Consider the following 27,708-nt stretch of genomic DNA (forward strand, 5'->3'; position numbering starts at 1 on the left):
CTACAGGCTGGGAAGCCAAGATTGCCAGATTCTGACAAAGCCATTTTGGATATCCTAGAACACGACCGCAAAGAAGCTCTTGAGGATCGCCAAGAGTTGGTCAATAAGATCTTTAATCTCCAGGAAGAGATCCGTCATGCGGAAGACCTCCGAGATAAGGTAAAATGCCACAGTCCTTCGGGATGAGGCTGATCAGCACCCATCTTTATCTCCCTTGACACACTGCCAAAGGCCTAATTGGCAATTAGCTTTGCAAGGCCACACGGAGCGCAGAGTCAAAACGGAGCTTCAGAATTTAAACCGACCAGAACGAACAAAGTTGCTTCCTACAAAGGCTCATGTCCCTTTGCTCCTCCTTGATGTCTTATGGGAGGGGCCAATCACCTCCAAGCCTTACTCCCGAGTTGCCCCTTTTGTCTTAACTATTATTGCCTTCTGGCATCTCTGCGCATGCGCACACTGGGAACAGGCTCCCCCTGTTCCTCTGCCTCACTGACGTCAGACTCTAGAGGCTCCAGAGTCTGGACATAACTCCCAGATGGCCCTGGCCCCCTCTCTGCCTCCGATGCAGAGTCCTCGTCCGAGCCTTCCCCAGTCTCCAGGACTGGCCCATGTTCCTCCCCAGCCTCCTCACTGTCTGATTCTGCTGCCAGCTCTGCAGGCCACTGGCGGACTAAACAGCAACATCTTCTCAAACCCTCCTCCCTTTTGCAAGCTATCGAGGTGAAACTGTAGCTTGCAGAGTGGAGTTCTACTTTTCGGGTCAGACTGGATCTCGATGGACCCTCATCTGTGTTTATTTCCTTGTAGTACCTTGAAGAGAAACAAGAACTGGAGTTAAAATGCTCGACTCTGGGGAAAGACTGTGAGATGTACAAACATCGCATGAACACGGTCATGCTACAGCTGGAAGAGGTGGAGAAGGAGCGAGATCAGGTGCTTGAAAATACCTGGGGAACCTCTGGCAGCAGATGTTGGGGAGGTGTGGGTGGCGGAAACCCAATGATTACATTCTATTGATTGAGCCAATTCCCTTTTCATTCACTAGAACACTCGTAGCAGGTCACATCTTTAAATATACACACATACAAAAGAGCAAAATGAAACAAAGCACAAATATTAAAAAAATCATTAATGCCCGTGGGCCTGGGATGGGACATAGTTGGTTCAAATGGATGGATGGAGGGCTTCCTATCTGAAGGGGAAATGATGATCTTAAGTCCTTCAGCAGCTTTTTCATGGTGTTGAACTCTTGGTGTTGTTTTCTCTTCGGAGGCGTTCCACTCCCGGGACGAGGCCCAAATCCAGTATTCCCAGTGCCTGATCGAGAAAGACAAACACCGGAAACAGATTCGGGAACTGGAGGAAAAAAACAATGACCTTAGGATTGAAATCGTCCGGAAGGAAGCGAGTATCATCAACCTGGAATGTAAACTCAGACGTCTCTCAAAGGACAACGGTTATGACCAGGTAGCTCTACCTCCGCTGCTGTTGCTTTGTGTGTCCCAAGTCAGAAGACATCTGGTGAAAGTCAAGGAGGTCCACTTTAAAGGCTCAGTTCTTGATCAATGTCCTAGATGAATTCAATTAATCAATGGGATGACTTACTTCCAGAGATTATGGATGCTCCATCACTGGAGGTTTTCAAGAAAAGATTGGACAGTCACATGTCTGGAATGCTATAGGGTCTTGAGCAGAGGGATGGACTAGAAGACCTCTAAGGTTCCTTCCAACCCTTTTGTTCTAATGTTCTAGATGGAACTTGCCCATTTTTAAAACCCATCCTCTTCTTTCTTCCAGAGTTTACCACGGAATTTACCATTCACTGTGATATCTCAGATGCTGGAAACCTCCAGACCCAAAACCAATGGCCAAGAGGCAGATGACTCTTCAACTTCCGAAGAGTCTCCTGAAGACAGCAAATTCTTCCCCTTGGATCCACCCCAGTTTAGGAGAAGATTAAACATTAAGGGCTTCCAGGTACCATCCACGTGGGGCTGGGGGTGGCTGGAGGACAGTCTTTGGATTAGATAGTCAGCTTTCATGCATGGTTCAAACGGTTTCCAGCTCACTGCAGAGGGCTGGACTGCATGATCTGGATACCACCTTCCAGTAGTCCTCAATTTAGGACCATTTGTTTAATTCCTGTTTGGACCTGAAGACCTTCAAGGTCCTATTCAGCCCTAACCTTAGTGATCCTTAGTGATCCTTAGATTTCTTGCCACGTTCGGGTGTCCCCTTAAGAGTTTTGTAAATTCTACCACATCTCTTCCTCCTATCTCATGTTTCCTTGGTGTTTTCTTCTTAAATCCGTAATAGTGCAATTAGTTTTCCAAAACACCAGAGTGATCTTATAATTAGAAGACGGATGCTCCCATTCCAGAGGAGGGGCGCAAATTCATTGCTTACCATGGGCAAAGTGTACGAGGTGTTGTTCTATGGGGAATGTGAACACACATCCTCATTTCAGATGGAATTCTTGCTCTCTTTCAGCCTCCAAGAACAAAATCTCCCCTTGGTACGAATCGGACGCCAGATTTCCAAGGTCAGAGGAACAAAAACTCATGTTCTTGTACTTGTTGGCTTTTCAGATGCCTCCTTAACGTTTAAGTTCTTGCCTTTGTTCCAAACGAACAGTTTCCGGTTTCCCAAAAGATTTTTTTTAAAAAAAAAAAACCCTCTTCCTCCTCTTTCTGACAGTAAACGCTTTCAAGCAGCACTTGAAATGAACAAGTGATTGAGACAATATTTAGTTCCCCTTCTTCTAGCTGGAAGGTTCCCACCAAAGCTGTAGATTGACCCAGTTCAGGTCTTCTCCATTGTGGGTATTTTGAAAGTCTTTCCATCGTTGTGCTTATAATAACCTTGCTGCAGAAAACAATCTTCCATAAGTCTTGTCTAGCTCATGCATGAATGCAATCACATAGATCAGGGGTGTCGAACTCAATTTCATGGAGGGCTACATCAGAGTGCTTGATCTTGGAGGGCCAGGGGAGGGGCATGGGCGTGGCCAGGGACATGGATATGGTGGGCGTGACACGGGGCTCATGTTGGGGGCACAGGTGGTGGCCAAGTGCTAAGGCCGGACTTCCCTGACACCCTCCCTCACTCTCATTATAATCTTCCTTCCTTCCTTCCTTCCTTCCTTCCTCCCTCCCTCCCTCCCTCCCTCCCTCCCTCCCTTCTCTTCTTTTTCCCTCCCTCTTCATTCTCCTTTCTTCTTCCTTCTCCTCTTTCCTTCTTTTTCCTTCCTTGCCCTCCTCCCATCTTTCCTTCTTTTTGTCTTTCCTCTTTCCCTTTCTCCTTTCCTGTCCCTTCTTGCATGCTCAGATGCAAAAGGGGAAACATTTCTCCTTTTGTTTTGTTTTTAGTTTGTTTTGATAGCCCTCTGCCAGCGAAAATGGGGCATAGGGCGGCTGCACACAGCTCCTCCCCCCCTCCCACCCAGAGCTCCATTTTTGCTTGCAGAAGCACCGCGGGCCAGTCCTTTGCTGTTTCCAGGCAGGCCCCGCGAGCCAGATCTAAACACCCTGCCATCCGGATCTGGCCCACAGACCTTGAGTTTGACATAGATCTTCTCCAGGAAGCTCTGTCTACAACTGGTCCTTCAGGTCTTCCAACAGTGTCCCATCACCACTGTAACTATATCTATCTTCCTTGCTTCTGGTTGTTCTCTTCATCTCTTTCCTTCCACCTTTTCCAGCATGGGAACCTTCTCCAGAGCTGGTCCTCCTCCTCTTCCTCCTCCTCCTCCTCCTTCTTCTTCTTCTTCTTCTTCTCCTTCTCCTTCTCCTTCTCCTTCTTCTTCACGTAAGGTGTCCAAAGTAGGATAATTTGAGCTGGGTTATTTGTGCCTCGTGTGACAACTTGGGGGCAATTTGTTCAACGAGCCAATTGTGGGTTTTTTTTGGCCTCCCTGGCATTCTCAGAAGTCTTCTCCAACACCAAAAAAAAACCCCTAAGCAAACTTTTGTTTACAATTCAAGCCGAGGATCATAGGAGGGTAACGAAGATGCCCATGGAGACCAAGAGAATCCACAAAAGTTAAATAAAAATTAACATTTAAACCTTTGGGGCGGGGGTGTAAAAAAAATCTCATGATCTTGACTGAGTTACCGAGCAACACAGAGAAAATCCCACCAGATACCAGTCATGTTTTTAATGCCTGAAAGAGGTTGCTGATAAACAGATTAAAGGCTTTATAGGAGGAGAATGCAAGCAGGTTTAAAGAGCAACAGAAATAACTTTCGAAAACAAGGTTTCATTTTCGGTGAATTCCGGAAGGACTTGTATATTTTTCGACTCAGATGTGTCTCAAATCCTCAGTCTCTGAATAAAAAAAAAAAAAGAGGTAGATAAGAAATCGGAAGAGATTTCCTCGGTTATATGATAGGAAAACATCAACAAAGGAAGGGATCCAATTACAGGTAGTCCTCAACGTACGACCGTAATTGAACCCCCACCTTTCTGTTGCTAAGCGAAACATTTGTGAAGTGAAGTTGTTAAGTGAATCACTGCAGAGGTTAAGTTAGTAATACTGTTGTTAAGTGAACCCAGCTTCCCTATCGACTTTGCTTCTGAGAAGGTCGCAAAAGGGGATCACGTGACGCCAAGGGTCTGAATTTTGATCGTGTGACGGTGGGGATCGTGCAAGTGTTGTCAGCATCAAGGCAACCTGGGAGCTCCGAGGGGGAAGAGGGAATGGAGCTGGCAGAGAGAGCGAGAGACAGAGTCAGAGCCTGGGCCTGGGCCATCCGTCAGCCCTCAAATGGAGAGTCAGCAGCCCCCAGGTCTGGAGGTGGCTGATGAGGAGGAGGAGGAACAGCTGGGTCCAGTGCCTGTTGCTCGGATACGCAGAAGGCAGAGGAGAGGAGAGCAGTGGAAATCTATGGGCTGGTCCTCGGGACAGAAGAGCCACTGCTGCTAGCGAAGCCCCACTCTAGCTCTGGCGATAAAAGGCAGAGGGCGGAGATGAATAGACGTGGCAGACAGCTATTCATCTCCCTGCCGGACAGACTTGTTAGCCTGCAGTGAGAGAGAGAGAGAGAGAGAGAGAGAGACAGACTTTTTGCTGGGGCTGCTGCTGCTCCTAATAAAGGAATTGTTGATTGATTACAGAGGGTTTATCGTGTTTGGGGAGCTGGGTCAGAACAGTGCCGTAGTAACTCTGTATGGTCTCTAAAAGAACTGTTGTAAGTTCAGGACTGCCCATAAAAAGCCAGAAGGTATTGCAAGTCTTCTTTGCATAAAATGATGTGTACGGCACAACTTAAAAGCCAACAACTCGGTTGCTTGTCTTTCTCTCTGACTATCTCCGCTTTTGCTGTTGGATGACCCAGTTCTTCAAGGCCACAGTGAGGAGAAGATTGAGACCAGCCACTCTGAAGCATCTTCTCAACCGGTATCCATCAACAGCTCCACGGGCAGCTGCGAAGTTAGCAAAATTGTAAGGAATTTGAAAGCCTGGTCTTTCCTTGTTACCCAGTTATGGGGTGTCTTCTTCCTCTGTTTGCAATTCCAGAAATGGAAGGGGTTGTTTTCCCCCAACCTGCTGTGTAAATTCTTGAATATGATTTTTTTCCCCTGCATGAATGTTAATAGTTTGCTCTGTTTAACACATACACAATTGCTATATCACCAGGGGCGAGCTGCTGAAGGTTTGCAGGGGTTCGGGAGAACCTCTAGCTAAGATTCTGTGCAGTTCTGTGCCCTGCCCACCCTGCCCCATCCCTCCCAAGAGTCCCCAAGTGGCCTGTTTTGGATGCAGGTAAGTGCAAGGCACGCACGGAGGCTCAGGGAGGGTGAAAAATGGGTCTACTGGAAGTTCGGCCCCCAGAGGGCCTCCGGAGCCTGGGGAGGCCATTTTTGCCCTCCCGGAGGCTTGAGAAAAACTCCAGAGCCCAGGGAGGGCAAAAACGCTCCCCCCCGTCCCGCCATGGTGCAGGAGGCCGACTAGGCCACACCCACCATGGCCACAACCACCCAGCAACTGGGCAGAGAACCCCTTGCTAAAATTTTCGAAGCCCGCCCACCCCTGGCTATCACCTTTCCAACTTCTAAATTCGTATTTCCCTGAAGATATTCCCAGGAATCTTTCCCGATTTTATTTCCCCACTGCAACAGAGGTTCACGAGGAGACAAAACGGGAAAGGTTTTGTTATCTGGTTGCATTGCAAAAGTTGGACATTTCCTGAAAAGAAAAGAAAGAAAAACATCGTAGACTTTTGGCAGTTGTCTGTGAGATTTCATTGCCCAAGAATGTGTTTCTTCAAGATCAGTAAAGTAGAGGGAAAAAAAGGTGTTAATAAAAAAAAAAAAAGCTAGGCGAAGAATAAAAGACACCTTCGGCCAAAGGCTTTCTAAGCAGGCGCTTCTGGCAGCGAAATGAACTATTTTTCACTTGGTTGTGTGATGATGACCCGAAGCCATCCAGATTTCTGCTCTGAATTGATGCTGCTGAGAAGTCCACGATTCATGGTTTCTTCAGGCAGCTGGGTCACACACACAAAAAAATCAAGATGGCAGCTTTGACTCCAAATCAAAGCCCCGCCCAAGGCTAGACAAGACTTAGGGACACCCAATCTAAACCAAAGTTTCTTCTTAACCGTAGCAACTTTAAGATGGGTGGACTTCAACTCCCAGAATTCCCCAGGTAGCATGCTGGGGGGGGGGTCTCTGATGGAATGTTGTCTGGATTCCCAGGAGGGTGGGGCTGCATTCCAGAGGAACAAGAGGCAACGCAGCTTAGATAGTTGGTGTGAAAGAAAGAGGGTGAGAACGGTTCCTCCCTAATAGTTCCCAGAGTACATTTTTATGGCGCAAGTCATCTGCTTTAGTTTGGCAAGATGGATGTCAGCTTCCCAAAACCAAGAAAGACACATTGAGGTTCTTTGAAGCAGATTTCTTTACTATTTCTCACCAGTAGATGGAACTTTTGCTAAACTAAAGCAGACAACTTGCACCATAGACACCTATTCTGGGAACCATTGAGGAGGGGCTGTCTTCATCCTTTTACTCTCACACAAACTATCTAAACTACGTTGCCTTTTCCTCCTCTGGAATTCACTCCCTCCCTCCTGGGAAATCCAGGGGAAAAAAATTCCATCACAATAACCACCTTCCAAATTTGCTTTCCCCCCCCCCAATGATCCTCTCCACCCCCTTTCTATAGCTCACTAAGATAAAAGTAAAGGTTTTCCCGCACATGTGTGCTAGTCATTTCCAGCTCTAGGGGTGATGCTCATCTCCGTTTCAAAGCCGAAGAGCCAGCGCTGTCCGAAGATGTCTCCGTGGTCATGTGGCCGGCTTGATTAAACGCCAAAGGTGCACGGAACGCTGTGACCTTCCCAACAAAGGTGGTCCCTATTTTTCTACTTGCATTTTTGACGTGCTTTCGAACTGCTAGGTTGGCAGAAGCTGGGACAAGTCATGGGAGCTCACCCCGTTACGCGGCACTAGGGATTCGAACTGCTGAACTGCTGACCTTCTGATCAACAAGCTCAGCATCTTAACCACTGAGCCACTGCGTCCCTAGCAATGTTCCCTAACGTCCATTATTTTTAAGTCGACTTTCTCAGTTTGGGACACAGAGTTGCCAAGCTGACCCTGCTTCATATCCAACTTTCTGGACTGAGAAAAGATCTCGTGAATTCTTCTTGTAAATATCACCAAGGACACTCAGTCTTTCTGCAAGAGCTCACACATGTTTGCAGGCTGAAAGATTGGTGTCAACAGCAGGAGGGACGCTTAAAATCACTCCCCAAAGTCTTGGTCCAGAAAAAAATCTATTTCTATGAATCAGCTCCACTCAATGGCTGCAGATTTGAAGACAACGGAAGTCTTTGCAAATATCACACAGTTGCCTTCGTGTATATTTCTTTTCACAACACTTTTAATTATACATGCCCCATATTTGCTTGTTGTGTTCTCCGATTGATTTTTTTTTTTTTCTCTCCATTCCAGGGAGCCTTTCTTAGTGTGTGTGGCGATTGCTCAAATTGTTTTGATAGACTTGTTCCATTTCTTTGTCTGTTTGTAATGTTTGACAGGCCTTCTCTGTTTGTTTTCCTTGCTCGGTGCTGCTGTAAGCCGTCTTAAGCTGCCTCTCTTGTAGACGGCAGAGCTTTGCAATCCTATTAAATAAATATAAATTAAAATAATCTTTTCCCCCTCCCCCCCCATTCTAGGGCGAACCCGAGAAACTGATTTCATGTCTTAAATTGAAGTCGTTGGGGGAGAAGGAGGAAGGGGGGAAAAATCCCCCCACCCATTAGTTATTATGTAAATCACTGCTCGGAGATGAATAGACTGCCATATTCCGCGTAACAGATACGATATCACAAGTTTGCCATTGCTGGAAAAGAATTGAAATAGGAAGCTGTTGAAATATTCAACTCCGCCTAATGTGCAAACTGCACACACAACTTGGTTGCAGTGGAAACAGCTACCGTATCACTCTGGGCTTCTTGCAGATATATTTGGAATGCATTTATGCATCCGTGCTCCTCCATACATTCATTCCCACGTTCACCGACACCCCCCCCTTTTGCTCCGTATGATTTCTTTCCTACTTCCATTACAAAGCGGGTTATCAGCTTTTCATTACAGCCACCATTCTAAATTCTGTTCCTAATTCCGAATGGAATGAAAGGACTCGGTGGATGAAAGCCGTAACAGTGGGAAAACTATCGGGGGTCCAAAAAAACCCAAAAAGATATGTTGCGATTCTTCTGAATAGATTTCTTTATTGTTCCTCGACTTCAGGCAGGAATCTTGCCAGACTAAAGCAGACTATTTGCCCCGTTAAACATATACTGTGGGAACCATTGAGGAGGAGCTGTCTTCATCCTCTTTCTCCCACACAAACTGTATTGTCTCTTGCTCCTCTGGAGTACAGCCCCTCCCCCCCTCCCTCCCTCCTGGGAATCCAGACTGCATTCCACGACAACCATAGAATGAAGTGTTAGTAGATGCAGAAGCACTGATTTGTTTACAAACAAGTGTGTTTTCTTCTGAGGCAGGAAACTCATCAAGATGGGCGTGATTATTGCACCATTGATGATTTCTGTTTATTTCTCTTTCTTTCTTTCTTTCTTTCTTTCTTTCTTTCTTTCTTTCTTTCTTTCTTTCTTTTTTTTGGCCTTCCCTTCTGAAACCCAGCAAACCCTGAGATATCGCTGCGCCAGCATTATGTCCACCACTCCGGAGCCTCCAGGAAATGATTCCATCCTCCGAAGGAACAAAGATGTCCCTCACTCAAGGTAAATGTCCCTTGGCCAACTGGGGAGAAAGGAAGGGCCTATGTGAACCAGGAAACTTGGGCGAAAATTAAAACGTTGGGAGAACAGAGTTAGTTCAGGGTCCAGAAGAGTTGTCCCACTGAATGCATTTTCATAGTGGTGAGCACTGGAAGGAATAATGGTACTTCTGAAGAATAGAATAGAATAGAATAGAATAGAATAGAATAGAATAGAATAGAATAGAATAGAATAGAATAGAATAGAATAGAATAGAATAGAATAGAATAGAATAGAATAGAATAGAATCAATAATTCCTCTGTAGAACTGGTTCAGCAGCTCCTTGGAGTAACTGGAGGAGTTACTCCAGTTACTCCAGTAACTGGAGTAACAGAGTATGGACTCACCCTCAATGTAGGAACCATCTCATGAATCCATCGTTGGGAGAGGACAGGAAGAGGTTAGAGGTGTATTTCTCAACCTCAGTGACTTTAAGATGTAAGACGTATGGACTTCTTTTCCAAGGAGTCCCAGAGAAGAACCCACATTGACCTATGACCCAATTCCTGTCATTCTGATCACCTCCAAGAAAAAAAAAAGGATATTCCCCCTCATTCCTCTAAGATAACGAGGATGGATTAGCATGTTTAGGGAAAGGAGGAGTCTAAATCAGGGGTAGGGGATTATGGCCTCTTTATGACCTATGGACTTTAACTTCAAGAATTCCTGAGCCAGCCTGGCTCAGGAATTCTGGGAGTTGAAGTCCACAGCTTGCCAAATTCTAGGAGCTGAAGTCCACATCTTGTAAAAGGAATTCTGGGAGCTGAAGTCCACAAGTTATAAAATTCTAGGAGTTGAAGTCCACAGCTTGTAAATTTCGAGCACAGTTGCCCACTGCTGCTCCAAATAAATAATCAGGTTTGCCCTTGACATTTTTAGCCCAATATAGTTGCTGGAACCCCATACAGCTCATTTCAGGGAAAGTAAGAGATAAATAAATGCTGAGGGTATATTGGTACAGACCAAAAATTGGGGGATGACGCTTGCCAAGGTTTGTTTGGGGGTCACCATCATGTATGAGGGTCCTTTCAGCTTTCTTTACTTACCACTGTGCAATCTCTTCTCCACCTACTGTCATTCTGCTTTTTGAGTCATCTTCCCTTTCCAGGGTTCTGTCTAAAACCGATAGTCCCCACCCAGGTCAAATACTGGGTTATATAAATAAACCATCCAGATTTATCCTCCAAGCAGGAGTGGGCTTCAAAAATATTAGCAAGGAGTTCTCTGCCGGGTTGCTGGGTGGGCGTGGCCATAGTGGGTGTGGCCTAGTCAGCCCCCTGCACCATGGTGATGGTGGGGGGTGTTTGCCCTCCCCAGGCTCCAGAGGCTTTCCTCGAGCCTCCAGGAGGGGAAAAAATGGCCTCCCCAGGCTCTGGAGGCCCTCTGGAGGCTGGAAATGGGCCCGTCTCTGGCCTTCCCAAACTTCCGATAGGCCCGTTTCTCACCCTCCCTGAGCTTCCACGCATGCCCTGCGCTTACCTGCATCCAAAATGGGCCGCGTGGGGATTCCTGGGAGGGGCAGGGTGGGCGAGGCCATCCAGGAGTGAGATTTGTGGGTTCTCCGAACTGCATGGAATCTTAGCTTGAGGTTCTCCCGAACCCCCATCAACCGACTCCTGCCTCCAGGCAGACAAATGTTGAGCCTTATTTCCCTGGATCCTTTCCCCCAACCCAATTCCTACCTCCTGAAACTATCTTGGTCTGATTGAGGAGGAACTCAAATGCGAGATGCTGTGGTGTCATTTCTCCACTCCGCCCTGAAGGCAATTACAACCTTTCTCAGTTCCATTACCTTGAGCCAATTTAAAACCCCTGTAGCTGATGTTAAACTTTCCTTTAAAAAAAAAAAAATCAGGAAATTCAATCACAAGTAACTTAGGTGAAGTTTGATAACCAGGAGGATGACACAGGAGAGAGTGGCCATGCTCGACCCATTCCAGACAGTATGTAACTACGGTGTGCTGTCAAACGTGCCTATAGGGATTGTAAGTTTTTATTCATCCGAAATTAAAATATGCAATGGAAACCCTTTCCCTCATCATGCAAGAGGAAAACATTTATTATATGATTTTACTGATGATATAACATGATCCAAGGCAAGCAAGATCATTTATTCCATATTTTCCTACCTCCGTGGAGCGTTCCTTCATCTGATTTACTGGGACAATTTTAAGAGCTGAATTAGACTTTTCTTCACAAGCGCAGGTAACATTCATCTGATGTTTGGAAATAAAAAAGCAGCCAGTTTCAGGTGGCCGTGACTGGAAGAGGACACCGAATGTGTTGGTATATAATCCTCAACTCCTACAGCAGTGATCCATCTTCTCTGTGGGGAGTTATGATCCCTGCAGGAGCCATTCCGAGTACATAAAGTGAACCCAAAAAGATTTAATATACATCCCTTCTCCTTTCCTTCCAGTCACAGCCTCTAGAAGCTTCTTTTCCTTTCAAAAAAAATTGGGAGCGTTGCGTGTAACATGTAGTTCGGCCTCCTCCAACGTCATGAAGGAAGCGGTCGCTCGGGAGGTCCCTTCATTTTTTTTCCTACTGCCTCCAAAGGTAGTGTTCAGGAACAGAGTTGGAAGGGACCTTGGAGGTCATTTAGTCCAACCACCTGCTCACGCAGGAGACTTGTGCTAGGGATTCGAACCGCCAAACTGCCGACTTTTCTGATCGATAAGCTCAGTGTCTTAGCCACTGAGCCACATAGTCAGGCATTCCTCCCTTGCCATGCTAGAAAATCTAGTGCAGATGCTAACAGTAGCAAAAAGAAACACACACACACACACTTGTGGCAGAGGTATATGGCTGGGAGTGTGGAATAAAATGTCCCAATGGGTTAGCTTGCATTTGGTAAAAAGTGATCAATGCAAGTTTACTGTTGCAATCATCTGAAAACCCTTCTCCTTTTCGAATAATAATGGTAATAATAACAGCAACATAGCTCCAAAATAATATTAGGGGCCATCTGTGCAGCAAATTTAATATTTCATAGGCAAGAACTGGAAATTATAAGAAGAGCCAGATCTTCTTTTTTGGAAAGCATCATTAACACCTTCCCAGGGCCTGATGTCTCCTTTTCTTAGGAAACGTTTTGTGACCAGGTTGTGTCCCACTCGTGGTGGCACCTTTTCCAATCTTTGTCTCCTTCCCTTCACCTACCATCTGTCTCTCTTGGCGCCTGCTCACTCTTCTGTGGCCACCTCTGGCCACTTCCTACATCAGAGATGTTCTGACTCCAAGATTTGGAGTTACCTGCTGAGGGATATTAAGATGTGCAAACGAGACATCGTGGCGAGAGAGAAAAAGAGAGAGAGAGAGATCAGTATGTATTTCTTCATTCCAGTTTGACCGAAGAAGATGACAGTTTTGGCTGTGATGCTCTGGAATTAGAAGGTAAGAGGTTTGGAAGAGGTTCTTCTTTTTAAAGACCAGCATTCTGAGTATAGTAACATCATCTGGTGGATGGAGATGATCTTCTGGACCTTATTTAGACCTCATGGTGCTTTATGAAGAATCTCTGTTTGAAATGCTGCCCACTCATACTCCAATTTAAAGGTAAAGACCTATCAGAAGAATAACAAATTGTCCATCCACAGTTCCTACCTGATGGGATATTCCTGGTCATTTGGGACATCCTCATGTAAGATTTGGTCAACAGTAGAGAAGTAGCATGCCAACTGCTTTCTTCCAGAAGGTCTTTCAACTTCTGAACCCAGACAAGGTCAGCCAGAAGTTTGCTGCTGTCTAGAAAGGAACATGGATGGATCCATAAAGTTCATGAGAAGATCACCAAGAGACAAACTGATTTACCATTTTTTTTTAATAACCCAAAGATAATCCATCCAGGCAAATGTATCAAGTCCTGTCTTTATTTCAATCCATTCCCCCCCCCCTCTGGTTATTCTTTCTTTAAGAAGGATATTTTTCTTTCTTTCCTCCATATCCATCCATCCATGTCATAAATTTATTTATTCCACACTTCCTTTTTCAGATGATGTCCCTGACAGGTATTCCTCATTACCTTCCTCCTCCTCTTCCCACCATTCTGAAGGGCTGGATCTGGAACAAGTCAATTCTATTTTCAGAAAGTTCTCTCTGGAAAGGTATGGTGTTACTTGTAGTCTGCTTTAGGTACTCAGCAAAATGGAATTGTAAAACTGCTTTTTCTTGGATTGTACCGGGGGTGAAATGCTACCAGTTCGCTCTGGTTCAGGTGAACCGATAGTGATAAAAACTACCAGTTCAGGCGAATCGGTAGCTTAAAAAAAAAAAGCTACCAGTTCCTCTGAACCGGTATTTTCAACGATCAGCTGTGCCGCGCGGTTTAGCTTTGCTAGAAAGCAGGAAATCCTGCTTTCTAACGAAGCTAAATCGCACGGCACAACTGATCCCCCACTCACTGTTCTATTTAAATTCCCAAGCCTCCTTTTGGTGCTCACTGCGCATTCACACTCAGCACGTGTTTGGCACACACACAACGCACATGTGCGGCCAGCGAACCAGTAGCAAACCGGTTCAAATTTCACCACTGGATTGTACCATTGCTGGGGGATGTTGTGGTTCACCAGCAGCCTGCGGAGCTGGCAGCGGAGTCAGACAGCGATGAGGCTGAGGAAGAACAGGGGCCAGTCCTGGAGGCTGGGGAAGGCTCGGATGAGGGCTCTGCGTCGGAGGCAGAGATGGGTCCAGGGCCATCGGGGAGTGAGGTGCGGACTCCAGAGCCTCCAGAGGCTGACAGCAGAGAGGCAGAGGAAAAGGAGGAGCCTGTTCCTAATGCACATATGAGAAGGGCTGCCAGAAGGCAGGAGCAGATAAAGCAAAAGGGACGACTTGGGAGTAAGGCCAAGAGATGATTGGCCCCTCCCATAAGGCTTAAAACAGACCAGCAATGGCGTTTGGGCTTTGCCGGAAAACAACGTTGGTAGCTTTGTCTTCTTCTTCGTCTACGTCTTGTATTTATTTTTGTATCTGGGACTTCTGAACGTTTGCCAAGAAAGGCCTTTGGCAGTTTGGACCAAGGTTTGAGATAGGACTGAGGAATTTGTGTTGGGAGGAATTTGCTTTAATTTAGCTGAATGACGCTGGGAATGAAGTAATTCTCAGATGTTCAAATAAAGTTTGTTTGTTTGTTGCACTGGCTGATTTTCCTACTACTTACTTGGGCCTGGGTCACAACAGGGGATTACTGTAGAATGCACACAAAAGGTTGTCACATAGGGAATGTGGTACCCCCTCCTCATCATCCGTGGTAGCACCCAGAAAAACTGTACTTCGATTCTTCCGAAGAATACAATAGTTCATATAAATTCATGTTAGCTCAGAAAGATAGAGAGAAATAAAGCTTGGAGCAGAGGTCTTCAAACTTGGCAGCTTTAAGACTTGCATAGCTGGCTGGAGAATTCTGGGAGTTGAAGTCCACAAGTCTTAAAGCTGCCAAGTTTGGGGACCCCTGACTTGGAGGGAAAAGAAATGAAATGATTTGCAAGTTCCCGATGCTGATATCCAAGCTAAATTTTGAAAGGTCATAAAGCTTTTTTGCACACACCAGATATTTCAGAAGTCTGTTGCCATTGTTTCGTTTCCTGCTGTATGTTATCCTGAGTCTGAGTTAATACTGTGCCAAATTCTATTTGTGATTGCACTAACTTTTTTTTTGCTGTTCAAGTCCCAGCTGCTTTAAGAATTGTTCTGAATTTTTCTTGTGGCTCTTTTTGAAGCAGCCTTGTGACGGGTGGGGTTCCAAAGAGCAGCATCTAATGTAGCTTTCAGTCCCACGCATCTTTCTAAATTTCCCGCTGTCTCTCTTGACTTTGGCAAAAAGACTCTCAGATGCAACTTTGGGTTAGGCGAGACGCAGCATTGCTGTCAAGAATGAAACTGTGAACGTAGCAGATGGATTGCTGGTTGCATGCAAAGAAGTCAGGGCCTTCCTCCATAGCTATGTTCCAAAATTTAAAGCCTTGAATTTTTCCTCCTACTCTTCTAAATGAGCGAATACTTGGCTAATCTCTTGATGGCCTTGGCAAGCATCTGAGATACATTGGTGCAACTGTTCTCTTTAGCCTAGGAACTGCTGGTTCTCCCCCTCACCAATCTCAGCCCTTTCTCCGAGCCATCTGAGAAGCCAAGAAGGACTTGTCCCTCTTTTGTTGACACAGGCCATTCCGTCCCTCGGTGACCTCCGTTGTACGCCTCCACAACGTCTTCCATGCCGTCCAGCAGATTGTCGTTAACGGGGACACTCTGAGCTCAGAGATCAGTTTGCTGGGAGGGAACATCAAAGGAAGCTTTGTCCACTCCGTGAAGGTCAACTCCACAGCGGAGAAAGCTGGCCTCCGGGAAGGGTACCAACTGCTTCTGGTGAGGCGCCCGTAATTTCCTAGTCATTCCTGCAAACATCCCTAAGGATGCTCCTTCACATTTCTTTGAAGTGATGAATGAGTGAACTCTTCTTATTTTTCTTCCTTGCTTCCTGTAACCAAGGTCTAAGTTGCCCGGGGCAGAGTTTTCAACTTTAAAAAAACCACCTTTTAAGGAAGGTTCATATTGGAGGCATCAACTGTCCCTTCATTCTGTGCCCTTCAAGGAGGGGAAAAAAATCTATATAACAAATCACATTATACTGTGGTTGAAGACCAGGGTGGAGGTGTTAGCTGTGTAATTTAGTAAGTAGAATTAATTGCCTGGAGGGAGAATAAAGCCCTGCTCCTATCAACAGGTGGAGGGCTGCATCCGAGGAGAAAATATGAGCGTTCCCCTGGATACTTGCACCAAGGAGGAAATTCACTGGACAATTCAGCGATGTAGTGGACCAGTTACATTGCACTGCAAACCAAATCATGAAGGTGAGATACCACACTTTTAAACCTTCGGACGAGAAGGTCTATTTATCTTTAGGATCTTGGGGGGGGGAGAGATAAAAGGACAGGAGGATTAATCAATCTTTGGAAGCCAAAATAATCCATGACACTTTTTTTTAAAAAAAACACAACAACCTGAGTTCTTGTTTATTTTCATGATCATTCCTAAAAGTTGGAGGTGCAGAATTGGTAGTAGAGATGGTTTCCAGAGTTGATCCCTCTGGCCCCCAATTCATAATTGTGCAATGGGGAATTGGATGTTTCCTAGAACTAAGGAGAAATTTTTCTGACAGTGAAGACAATTAAGCACTGGAACAGTTTGCCTCCAGAAGTTGTGGGTGCTCCACAGTGGTGGGATTCAAATTTTTTTACTACCGGTTCTGTGGGCATGGCTTGTTGGGCGTGGCAGGGGAAGGATACTGCAAAATCTCCATTCCCTCCTGATCAGCTGGATCAGGTGAGGGCGGGCCCAGCCAGAGGTGGTATTTACCAATTCTCTGAACTACTCAAAATTTCCGCTACCAGTTCTCCAGAACCTACTAAATACCACCTCCGGTGCTTCATCCCTGGAGATTTTTAAGAAGAGATTGGACAACGATTTGTCTGAAATGGAATGGGATCTCCTGCTCGAGCAGGGGGTTGGACTAGAAGACCTCCAAAGTCCCTTCCAACTCTGTCATTCTATTCCTCTGATGTTGAGTTGACAAGATGGATGGGCACAATTGTACCTGTGGAACAATCACAGTAGGAATTCAACCAGTGTTTCTCAAACTTGGCAATTTTAAGATGGGTGAAGCTTCTACCCAATGAGGGGGACCTAAGGACCAAGCAGTTTCATGGAACCAGTTGTGGTGGTTTTCCTTCCGCTCTAGATTATCGGAAGCTGCTTTCAGAAATGGAAGAAGGTCTGATCACCTCCGGCGACTCCTTCTACATCCGGCTGAACCTCAGCATCTCCAGCCACCTGGACTGCTGCTCCCTCTCCGTGAGATGCGATGAGATCTTGCACGTCCTTGACACCATGTACCAGGGGAAGTGTGAGTGGTTTTGTGCCAGAGTCCATCCCGTCACCAACAAAGATGAGGAAACGGGGACAGTCCCCAATTACAGCAGGTGAGTAACCCCTCCTGAGCACAAGGGGCAGGGGATGCAAGTGGGATACGGGCTCATAACTCAAGATACCGATAGCAGCCGTGATGAAATGTCGTGGGAAGCTGGTGTGCTGAAAACTCAAACACAATTCTCGATGATTGTCTGGGTGGCAAGTCTGTCTCATGCCTCCTGGGGCATTCTTCAGATGCCAATGAGATGAGGCTGAAGCCAACCTTGGTGCAGGAGATCTGACATATGTAGAAAAAGGAGAAGGCTTGCATTGTATGTTTGTGGTGGTCATCTTCATTTTTTGGAGCTACCTGTGGATGCCTCTGTGGCAATGAGGTTCTTCTTTCATACTTCTTAAGGTACTCCAAGAGTTCAGAGTTGAGTCAAATATTGTCCATCCCACGGCATGATAGGCAGGCAAGCGCTTCTTGGCTTCCCTAGAGCTTGGTCCAAATTTCTTGGCCATCCAAAGGGAGCAAGCAGGGCCCCGGCTGAGGATGGTCAGGCTGAAAGCCTTCCTTGGCACCACCTCTGATCCTTCCCAACTCTTCTTTGCAGAGCCCAGCAGCTTCTCCTAGTAAAACTCCAGCGACTTATGAACAAAGGAAGCAAAGAAGATACAGACAGTGTCTATGGGATATCACGAGTAAGTTCTCCCTGGCTTGGGATGGTTGTCCTCTTCACCCATCCCTCATCTATCCCTTTGTGAGCTGTTTTAGGCAGTTTTGCCTTTTGGGTTGATTTTGCTGTCGTCAAGTCAACCTTCCCCATCTTGAGGGCCTCCAAGCATGGTGGGCCTCTCTTCTCAATATTTCTGTTTCTACATCCCATAAATTTGTTTTGGTGTTATGGGATTCTGACCTATATATCATCTTCACCTTCTCCTTTTCCTTCTCCTTCTCTTTCTCCTTCTCCTTCTCCTTCTCCTGCTCCTTCGCCTTCTTCCTCCTCCTCCTCCTCCTTCTCCCTCTTCCTCTTCTTCTTCTTCCTCTTCCTCCTCCTCCTCTTCTTCTTCTTTTTCTTCTTCTTCTTCTCCTCCTCCTCCTTCTCCTCCTCCTTCTCCTTCTCCTTCTCCTTCTCCTTCTCCCTCTTCCTCTTCTTTTTCTTCCTCTTCTTTTTCTTCTTCTTCTTCTCCTCCTCCTTCTCCTTCTCCTCCTCCTCCTCCTCCTCCTTCTCCTTCTCCCTCTTCCTCTTCTTCTTCTTCCTCTTCCTCCTCTTCTTCTTCTTTTTCTTCTTCTTCTTTTTCTTCTTCTTCTTCTCCTCCTCCTCCTCCCTCTCCTCCTCCTCCTTCTCCTCTTCCTTCTCCTTCTCCTTCTCCTCCCTTCTTTTTTCTTCTTTTTTTCTTCTTTTTTCTTCCTTCTTCCTTCTCTCTGTTGCTGCACTCTTAGACTACGCTGCAACCAGATGAAGCCGCATCTCCCAGTGAACCCAAAACCAGCCCTCGTCTCTCCAGAGCCAGTTTCCTTTTGGGCCAGATCTTGCAGGTAACAACAACAATCAGGGCCACAAAGTCAAATTAAAAGAGTAAGTGCAGCTCTCTGATCGCTAGCCTTACGAGGTTAGACCAGACAGGAAACACGGCCTTGAATCACCCCTTGACCCAACCTGAATCTCCACTTCCAGTTTGTCAGCAGGTCCGAAAACAAATACAAGCGCATGAATAGCAATGAACGGGTGCGCATCGTCACTTCGAAAGACAGCCGGGTCAAATCAGAAGTGCATCCGGTGACCAAGGCACTCCTTGAAAGATTTGAAGGTACAGTGGGTTGCGGGGTGAAGTGGAGGGAACCTCTTTTTCTTAGATTGCAAAGCTGAAGGACTAATCGCTCAAGGAGGCTGTTCCTTAACACCTTGAAACTCATCATCATCCTCTTTTAACGACCCCATAATCCCTTGCGGGGTGGAGTCTGGGCAACTGAATGGAGCTAGCAGAATGTTTTATTGGCCGGATGCCTTTCCTGTTGCCAATGAGGAGTTTTGTTCAGCAGATATATTCTCAGTGTGGCCAGAGACAGAAATATCTGCCTCTACCTAGGATCGAACTCACAGCCTCCTGATCGTGAGGCGAGAGCTCCACCTCTAGGCTATCGCATCACTCCTCCTTAACACCTTGAAACTGGCTTGGAATAGTTCCAGCAAGATGGTCACAGGGGTTTTCTAACCAGGTTGTCATCTGACCTCTGGTTCTCCGATGTTCATTTGATGGAATTTCAGCCTTTCGTTGGGCTGCCCACTCATTCTAGGATGGTCTATATGGAGTCAATTTTCTCCCCCCAGAGTTTGATTCCGTGACGGAGATCAATAAGAGCTTCAGCCTGATCCCATACAGCTTGGTGAAATCCACCCACTGCGATTGCCGGCGCCCCGTCCTCTTCAGCCCCACAATGCTGGCCAAGGCCCTGATCCAGAAACTTCTCAACTCAGGAGGAGCCCTGGAGTTCAATTTATGCAAACCAGGTAATCCTGGAGGCCTTGTCTAAAGCCACTGTCTTCTTCTAACTCAACGTTTCTCAAACTTTTAAGATATGTGAACTTCAACTCCCAGAATTCCCCAGAACTCAGGTTTCTTTTTTCTATTTTTCATTTTTGCTTTTTGCTTTTCCCCTTTTGCTTGCCTTCCTTCCTTCCTTCCTTCCTTCCTTCTTTCCTTCTTTCCTTCCCCTCCTCCCTCCCACCTTCTTCCTCCCTCCCTCTTTCTTCCCCTCTTCCCTTCTTCCTTACTTTCTTGCCTTCTTTCCTCCTTCCTTTCTTCTTCCCTCCTTTCTTTCCTGCTGCTGCTTTTTATTAGTTTCTGCTGCTTTTTATGTGTTTTGTAAGACATCAATAGAAAAATTACACATACTGTATAAAAAAAACGCAGAAAGTTTACGTTTGGACCAATGGCTCAAAAAAAAAAAAAAAAAGCCCATTGAATTCCAGAATCCTAATTTTTGCACATGCCTTCCGTGCCCCCCTCCCTCCTCCTACCTTTTCAATCCTTTCACTTTTGTGAAATCTGGGGCCATCGTTTTTGCTGGAGCTTCTTTTCCCTACAAACTGTCCTGCAATCCTCAAAACAGAGAGGCTTTATTTTTCAGAAGGAACATGGATAGAACTCCACATAATGCCCACATTACAAAAAAGATGTTGAGACTTTGGAAAAAAGTGCAAAGATGATTAAAGGGCCTGGAGATAAAACAGTTGAAGAGCGGTTGCAGGAACTGGGTATGGCCAGTCTAGAGAAAAGAAAGTCTAGGGGTGACCTGATAGCAGCAGGGGTGGGGCTGCTGGGGGTTCGCAGGGGTTCGGGAGAACCTCTAGCTAAGATTCTGTGCAGTTCAGAGAACCCCCAAATCCCACTCCTAGCTGGCCCGCCCTTCCCCTCCCAGGAGTCCCCATTTTGGATGCAGGTAAGTGCAGGGTACATATGGAAGCTCAGGTAGGGCGAAAAACAGGCCTACTGGAAGTTTGGGAAGGCCGGAAATGGGCCTAGAGGGCCTCCGGAGCCTGGGGAGGCTATTTTTGTCCTCCCGGAGGCTTGAGGAAAGCCTCTGGAGCCTGGGGAAGGCAAAAACGCCCCCGCACCGCCATGTTGCAGGAGGCCAACTAGGCCATAGCCACGCCCACCTAGCAACCAGGCAGAGAACCCCTTGCTAAAATTTTTGAAGCCCACCCCCGGATAGCAGTCTTCCAATATTCGAGGGGCTGCCCCAAAGAAAAGGGAGGGGGGTCACCCTACTCTCCAAAGCACCAGAAGGCAGGACAAGAAACAACGGATGGAAACTCATCAAGGAGAGGAGCAACCTGGAACTGAGGAGAAACTTTCTAACAGTGAGGACAATTAACCAGTGGAACAGAAGTTGCCTCCAGAAGTTGTGGTTGCTTCATCACTGGAGGCTTTCAAGAGGAGCCACTTGTCTAAAATCGTATACAGTCTCCTGCTTGGGCAGGGGGCTGGACTAGAAGACCTCCAAGGTCCCCTCCAGCTCTATCCAAATTGATTAATTGTGGTTAATAAACTGGCTCTGAGGAAGACAGCGAGGGGCCCGCGTTTGTGTGGTTATGTCTCCGTCTTGTGAAAGGGGCTAAATACAGTCTTAATACTGGGAACGTGCTTCGGGAACCGGCCATTATCTCCCTGTTTCCTTTCTAAAACTCCCCGAAACATGTCCCTGCCTGCTGCTAAGAAGGAGGCCGCTGAAAAAAGAAAAGTCTTTTGCTCTGATCTAATTCCTGTGCGATTACTGGCTTTTATATGTCCACCGTTGATTCGAGCCCCTCGCAGGTCTTGTACGCCTCTTTGTTGAAACCGTGTCTCTCTCCGAAGAATCTTGACACCACAACATGGCCTAGCAATTACACCAGACACCTCTTCTGCTTCTTCTGCTTCTTCTTCTTCTTCTTCCCAACCTGTCCCGGCGTCCCTTGTTCCTCGAAATAGGTCATGCTTAAGTTCACCAGATTGAACTAGCTCCAGCATAAACACCTTCTCCGCCAGCGAAAGCCTGCAGCTGGCGGATCCGAGGATAATAAGGACCACAATCCTTTGTCTCATCTTTTGTCGATGGGGTCCCGTTCATGCCACTTGTGGCTGGCCCTGACGGCCTCCCTCCCCTCCTCTGCCCCCTCCCCACTTTGGCAGGTAGGGTGACCTCCCCTCCGCCCCCAAAGCCCTCCAGCTTCAAAACATTTCTAATTTCGTTCTTGCAATCGGAAAGGCGTTGGAATTTATCCTTCGGGAGACGTGGAGGACCCATCACGCTAGGCTCGTTGAGGGCTGAATGGGACTCTGAGACTCTCCTAGCTTTGGCGAATTGAATAACCCGCAGCATTGATTGTATTCCTGTAGATGGCTTTGGGTTCCCCCGTGATTTCTTATCAGCAGTAATGTCAGCAATCGTAGCATCCTTTTGGCTCCTTCTGTTGCATCCTGGAGTCTGTGTCCTCTTACCTGTGTTTCCCTCACATAAACAGACAGCAAACAGCACTGATGATGTTACCTAGTTAGGTAATTAAATGTCTGCAAAAAAAAAATAAGCAAGATCAGAGAGCACCAAGGACCTCACAGTTGTTCCTCCTCCTCTTCCTTTTCCCTCTCACATACCCAACTCCCTTCTAGCACTGATGATATTACCTAGTTAGCTAATGAAATGTCTGCAAAAAAATAAGCACGATCAGAGAGCACCAAGGACCCCACAGCCCCATCCTCCTCCTCCTCCTCCTCCTCCTTCTCTCTGCAAACGCCATTCCCTTCTAGCACTGATGATGTTCCCTAGTTGGGTCAAGAAACATCAGCAAGAAAACCAGAAACCTCAGAGAGCACCGAAGCCCCCACATTTCAATCCTGAGCTATAAATATTCCCCTTTATTCGTTTCCCTCATTCTATAAACGTCTTACTTTGGGGCATTGTGTATTTTTTTTTTCCTGGTGAAATACATTTTTAAAAATGATTTCAAAGATTTGGCCTGCCTCGTAGCGTTTTGGCTCCCTGATGCTCCAAGGACTAACCTTTTGAGATTTTTTTTTTCAAAATTAAATTCAGCTGTCCATAGGATAGTCTCAAAGTGACCCATATTTGCACCTCTTATAGGAATAAAAGGCATTTTTGATTGATGGTTTTAATGATTAGTCAGGATAGATTATAAAAAGGAGAAGTTATGATGTAATTTGAGAGGGAGAGGTTAGGATATAATCGTGCTTATAACTGTTGTGAAGAATATTGGAAGCTGCTTCTTTATATCTTTCTCTTTTTTCCTCTTTTCTCTTTTTTATTGCATTTGTAGCTTTTCCTGATATTTCTCTTTTTCACTTTCTCAGTTTTAATTTTGCTTGTATTAGGTCATTATTATTTTAAAAACTTTTTATAAAAGATTAGATAGATAGATAGATAGATAGATAGATAGATAGATAGATAGATAGATAGATAGATAGATAGATAGATAAGGATATGGATGGACAGACAGACAGACAGACAGACAGATCTGGGCTTGCAAAATCTCCTTTTAGCAATACAGGTAGTCCTCGCCTTACAACAGTTCATTTAGTGACCATTCGAAGTTACAATAACAGAACTGAAAAAAGGGACTTATGACTGTTTTTCACGCTTACGACCGTTGTGGAAATTTTGAGTAGTTTGGAGAACCGGTAGTAAAAATTCTGACTGGCCCCGACTCCATCTATTCTCTGCCTCCCAAGTCCAAGCTGATTGGGAGGAAATGGGGATTTTGCAGTAACTTTCCCCTGCCACGCCCACCAAGCCACTCCCACAGAACCGGTAGTAAAAAAATTTTGAAACTCACCACTGATCCAAAGGCATCATATGTGCCCTTCCAGCTTTCTCTTTCACCTTTTCTTTTTCCCTTCCTTTTCTCCCAGATATTATAACCAAGGAAGAATTCTTCAGGAGGCACTCCACGGAGACAATCATCTACTCACGGGAAAAAAATCCGCACACTTACGAATGTATTTTCCCAGCAAATCTTGAGGCCGTGGCTGCCAAGGTAGGTTTTCCAATCCTTTTGCAACGTAGGTCACACAATACGCGCAGTTGGCATCCAATGGAAGGGAAGAACATTTATTCCCCCCGTGTGGTTTCTTTGTTGGTTGTTCTCCTTTTCTTGGGTGCAAAAATCATCATGGGCCAAGTTGTGTAGTCCCCTGTTCTGTTATCCAGGAGTGGGCTTCAAAACTTTTAGCAAGGGGTTCTCTGCCCGGTTGCTGAGTGGGTGTGGCCATGGTGGGTGTGGCCTAGTCAGCCTCCTGCACCACGGGGGGGGGGCATTTTTGCCCTCCCCGGGCTCCAGAGGCTTTCCTTGGGCCTCAAGGAGGGTGAAAACGGCCTCCCCAGGCTCCAGAGGCTGGAAATGAGCCCATTTCTGGCCTTCCCGAACTTCCGATAGGCCCATTTTTTTTGCCCTCTCTGAGCCTCCACACGTGCCTTGCACTTACCTGCATCCAAAACAGGCTGCGTGGGGATTCCTGGGAGGGGAGGGGTGGGCAGGGCAGGGCAGGGCAGGGCAGGGCCTGCCAACAGTGGGATTTGAGGGTTCTCCGAACTGCATAGAATAGAATAAACAGACTTGGAAAGGATCTTGGAGGTCCAACCCACTGCTCAAGCAGGAGACCCTATACCAGTGATGGTTAACCTTTTTACCATCGCGTGCCAAAAGCGGGGGGGGAGCGGGGGGTGTCGCGCACATGCGTGCCCACACCCATAATTCTATGCGCCCCACCCCGTGCATGCACGCACGCACGACAACCCCCCCCCTCATGCGACCCCCGCTTTTGGCACACGATGGCACGGTGGGCCCAGTAGACCTGTTTTTCGCTCTCTCCAGGCTCTAGAGGCTTTCTAGGAGCCTGGGGAGGGCAAAAACAGCCTTCCCCATTCCCTCCCCGGAGGCCCTCCGGAGGCTGGAAATGGCCTGTTTGCCAACTTCTGCTGGGACCGGAAGGCCTGAAAATCAGCTGGCCGGCACATGCATGTGTGCCAGAGCTGAGCTCGCATGCCCACCAATATAGCTCCATGTGCCACCTGTGGCACGTATGCCATAGATTCGCCATCACGGCCCTATCCCATTTCAGACAAGTGGCTGTGCAGTCTCTTCTTAAAAACTTCCAGTATTGGAGCACTCACAACTTCTGGAGGCAAGTTGTTCCACCGATTAATTTTTTCTAAATATCAGGAAATTTCTCCTTCGTTCTAGGCTGCTTCTCTCCTTGATTAGTTTCCATCCGTTGCTTCTTGTCCTGCCCTCAGGCGCTGACAAGGGGAAAATACTTTCCAAATATGCCTGTTAACATAAATTTACAAAAAAAAAAAAAGACAGAAGTAGTATTCCTGCCCATGCATCTTGTCTGGACTACCTCGCAGGGCTAACTTCGGACCTGGACTAGGAACAGGAAGAGGCAGGTTCAGATTTTCCCCAGTCATGAAGCGCATAGATGGTCTCGGGGAGGGTGAAAGGAAGTCCTTGCTGGTGCCACAGTGCTACTTAAGAGAAGATTTCTAAAATCTTTTTGACAATCTGGAAGGCCATCGTCTGCCCTTGATGAAAAACCAGCCGTATCAGAGGCACAAATCAAGGGATTCCAATTTATCTGATCCTGTTGGAGATGGTGTGGGCCTAAATCCGCCCCCCCCGCCCCCATACATGATGTACTTAACCGAAGTCCTTTTCCTGACTTTGTGTTTACAGAACAAACATTGCCTGCTCGAACTCGGCATCGGCTGCACCAAAGATTTAATCAAAGCCAAGATATATCCCATTGTTCTCTTTATTAAAGTCTCCGAAAAAAATATCAAGAAATTCAGGTACGTCGGTCGCGTCGAAAAGAGGGACGGGCGAGAGGAAGGAAATAGAGGGAGGCTTTGCCTCGTGCCGAAATACAGGGCTCTCAAAAGGGCTGCAGCAGGGGTGAAATCCAGCAGGTTCTGACAGGTTCTACAGAACTGGTAGCGGAAATTTTGAATAGTTCAGAGAACCGGCAAATGCCACCTCAGGCTGGCCCCAAAGTGGGGAGGGAATGGGGATTTTGCAATATTCTTCCCCCTGGAGTGGGGAGGGAATGGGGATTTTACAGTATCCTTCCCCCAGGCGTGGGGAGGGAATGGGGATTTTGCAGTATCCTTCCCCCAGCAAGTTTCCTAGTATGGTTTGATTGCTTATTTAGTATCCTCTGACTATCACTAAGTCTTGCATCTTATGATTCTTGACGAACGTATCTTTTCTTTGATGTACGCTGAGAGCGTATGCACCAAAGACAAATTCCTTGTGTGTCCAATCACGCTTGGCCAATAAAGAATTCTATTCTATTCTGTTTTGGGGAGAGAGAGAAAAATATGATGTGAAGATGAATTTGAGGAAGAAACAGGGGTGAAATGCTCCCAGTTCGGACCGGTTCGGAGAACCGGGAGTGATGGCGGGCCGAGGCTCCGCCCACCCGCCCAGTTGTTGTTACTTCCTGGTTTTAACCAGGAAGTAACCTGTTTTTTACCCTCTGCGCATGTGCAGAGGTCCACGCACGCGGCGCGTGTACTTCCAAACCGGTTGGGAAGGTAAGTAGATTTCACTCCTGTGAAGAAGGCAAAAAAAACACCCACAACCCTTGTCGCAATTGATGATTTAAAATCCGGGCTGGCAGTCGGTGCCAATGCTGGGAAACGACACCTTTTGTGTGTTGTGGCTGGCAGATCTATAATCAGCAACACATCTGGAAGGCACAGGGTAGGTAAGGCTGCCATATGTTCCCGGCCTTTCAGATGTTATGCTTGGCTTGGATGACTCAGAATCAACATTTGGCAAGGAATTCCTTTTTCTACCTGTTGGCCCTTGGAGGAGGGAAGTTTGCATGATAATGGTTCAAATAAAATTACAAGCTAGAAACCTTTGAGAGAACAAAATCTTGTGGAGAAAAATGAAAACTAGAAAGCTCTTTCTTTCTTTCTTTCTTTCTTTCTTTTTCTTTCTCTTTCTCTTTCTCTTTCTTTCTCTCTCTCTCACTCCTACCCTCTTTCTTCTTTCTTTCTTTCTTTCTTTTTCTTTCTCTTTCTTTCTCTCTCTCTCACTCCTACCCTCTTTCTTCTTTCTTTCTTTCTTTTCCTTCCTTCCTTCCTTCCTTCCTTCCTTCCTTCCTTGCTGAATTGCAATCCTATGAACTGAAACCGATGCAATTTGTAAGCACGGGACAAAAATTTAAGTGTGTAAATGGGATGGTTGCACTCACGGGTAGTCTGGATTTATGACCGTTCATTTAACAAGGGTTCACACAGTTACGACAGTCTTGGAAAATGTGATTTACGATCTAGACTCACACTTGAAACCATCATACCTCCCCCACAATGTGACTGCCATTCAGGCACATGGCAACTGTCTCCCAGTTACAACTGGTTGCAGCGCCCTGCCGGCATGTGATTGCAATTTTTTTTGCCAATTTTGGCCAAAAATCCCTTGGGGATGCTGGATTCACTTAATGACTATGTGATTCGCTTAACAACCATCATGTGGTTGTTCTGCCCCAGCTACGGACCCCAAAGAACGCAGCACACACAAAGTCCGTTCAAACCTTAGTTTACTGAATAAACCAGTCTTTTACAACAACGGCTGTTAATTAATTGCATTAACAGCCGCCAAGAATTCAAAGAATAATAACTGAAAGCTTACTATGGTTGGCAGAATGCCCAGAAGCAATTTGCAGGAAGCTGATAAGATAAGCAAGACAAGACTCGAAGATATGTGAATGAACTCATTCCCTGCAAATTGCTTCAGTCGGCATTCTTCCTTAAATAGGCTAAGGGAGTGGCCAATTAGCCCCAAGCTTTACTCTCGAGGAGACCTCCTCCTGAGGAGCCACTCCTGCCTTTTGGCAGCTCTGCGCGCCCGTGCATCGAGAAGAGGCTCCTCCTCTTCGTCCTCTTCACTTATGGAAGCTTCGGGAGGTTCTGAAGGCCCTGGCTGAATCCCCGCC

General features: G+C 46.5%; 1 protein-coding gene across 1 annotated transcript in view; it reads left to right on the forward strand.

The window, feature by feature from the left end:
- The window catches only part of CARD11 (caspase recruitment domain family member 11), a 51,018-nt gene that overhangs the window by 19,186 nt on the left and 4,124 nt on the right, over positions 1–27,708 (forward strand). Inside the window, exons 6-23 of the mRNA XM_034407947.2 lie at positions 7–159; positions 811–936; positions 1,276–1,470; positions 1,801–1,980; positions 2,494–2,545; positions 5,340–5,446; positions 9,160–9,260; positions 12,644–12,693; positions 13,292–13,403; positions 15,459–15,660; positions 16,019–16,145; positions 17,033–17,273; positions 17,820–17,907; positions 18,650–18,745; positions 18,885–19,017; positions 19,539–19,718; positions 23,617–23,741; positions 25,440–25,555. Of these exons, the coding sequence (XP_034263838.2) occupies positions 7–159; positions 811–936; positions 1,276–1,470; positions 1,801–1,980; positions 2,494–2,545; positions 5,340–5,446; positions 9,160–9,260; positions 12,644–12,693; positions 13,292–13,403; positions 15,459–15,660; positions 16,019–16,145; positions 17,033–17,273; positions 17,820–17,907; positions 18,650–18,745; positions 18,885–19,017; positions 19,539–19,718; positions 23,617–23,741; positions 25,440–25,555 (2,384 nt within the window). The remainder of the gene's footprint in view (positions 1–6; positions 160–810; positions 937–1,275; positions 1,471–1,800; positions 1,981–2,493; positions 2,546–5,339; positions 5,447–9,159; positions 9,261–12,643; positions 12,694–13,291; positions 13,404–15,458; positions 15,661–16,018; positions 16,146–17,032; positions 17,274–17,819; positions 17,908–18,649; positions 18,746–18,884; positions 19,018–19,538; positions 19,719–23,616; positions 23,742–25,439; positions 25,556–27,708) is intronic.

The sequence above is a fragment of the Pantherophis guttatus genome, chromosome 14 (assembly GCF_059756535.1).
Source record: "Pantherophis guttatus breed Tessera chromosome 14, ASM5975653v1, whole genome shotgun sequence".
Taxonomy (NCBI): Eukaryota; Metazoa; Chordata; class Lepidosauria; order Squamata; family Colubridae; genus Pantherophis; species Pantherophis guttatus.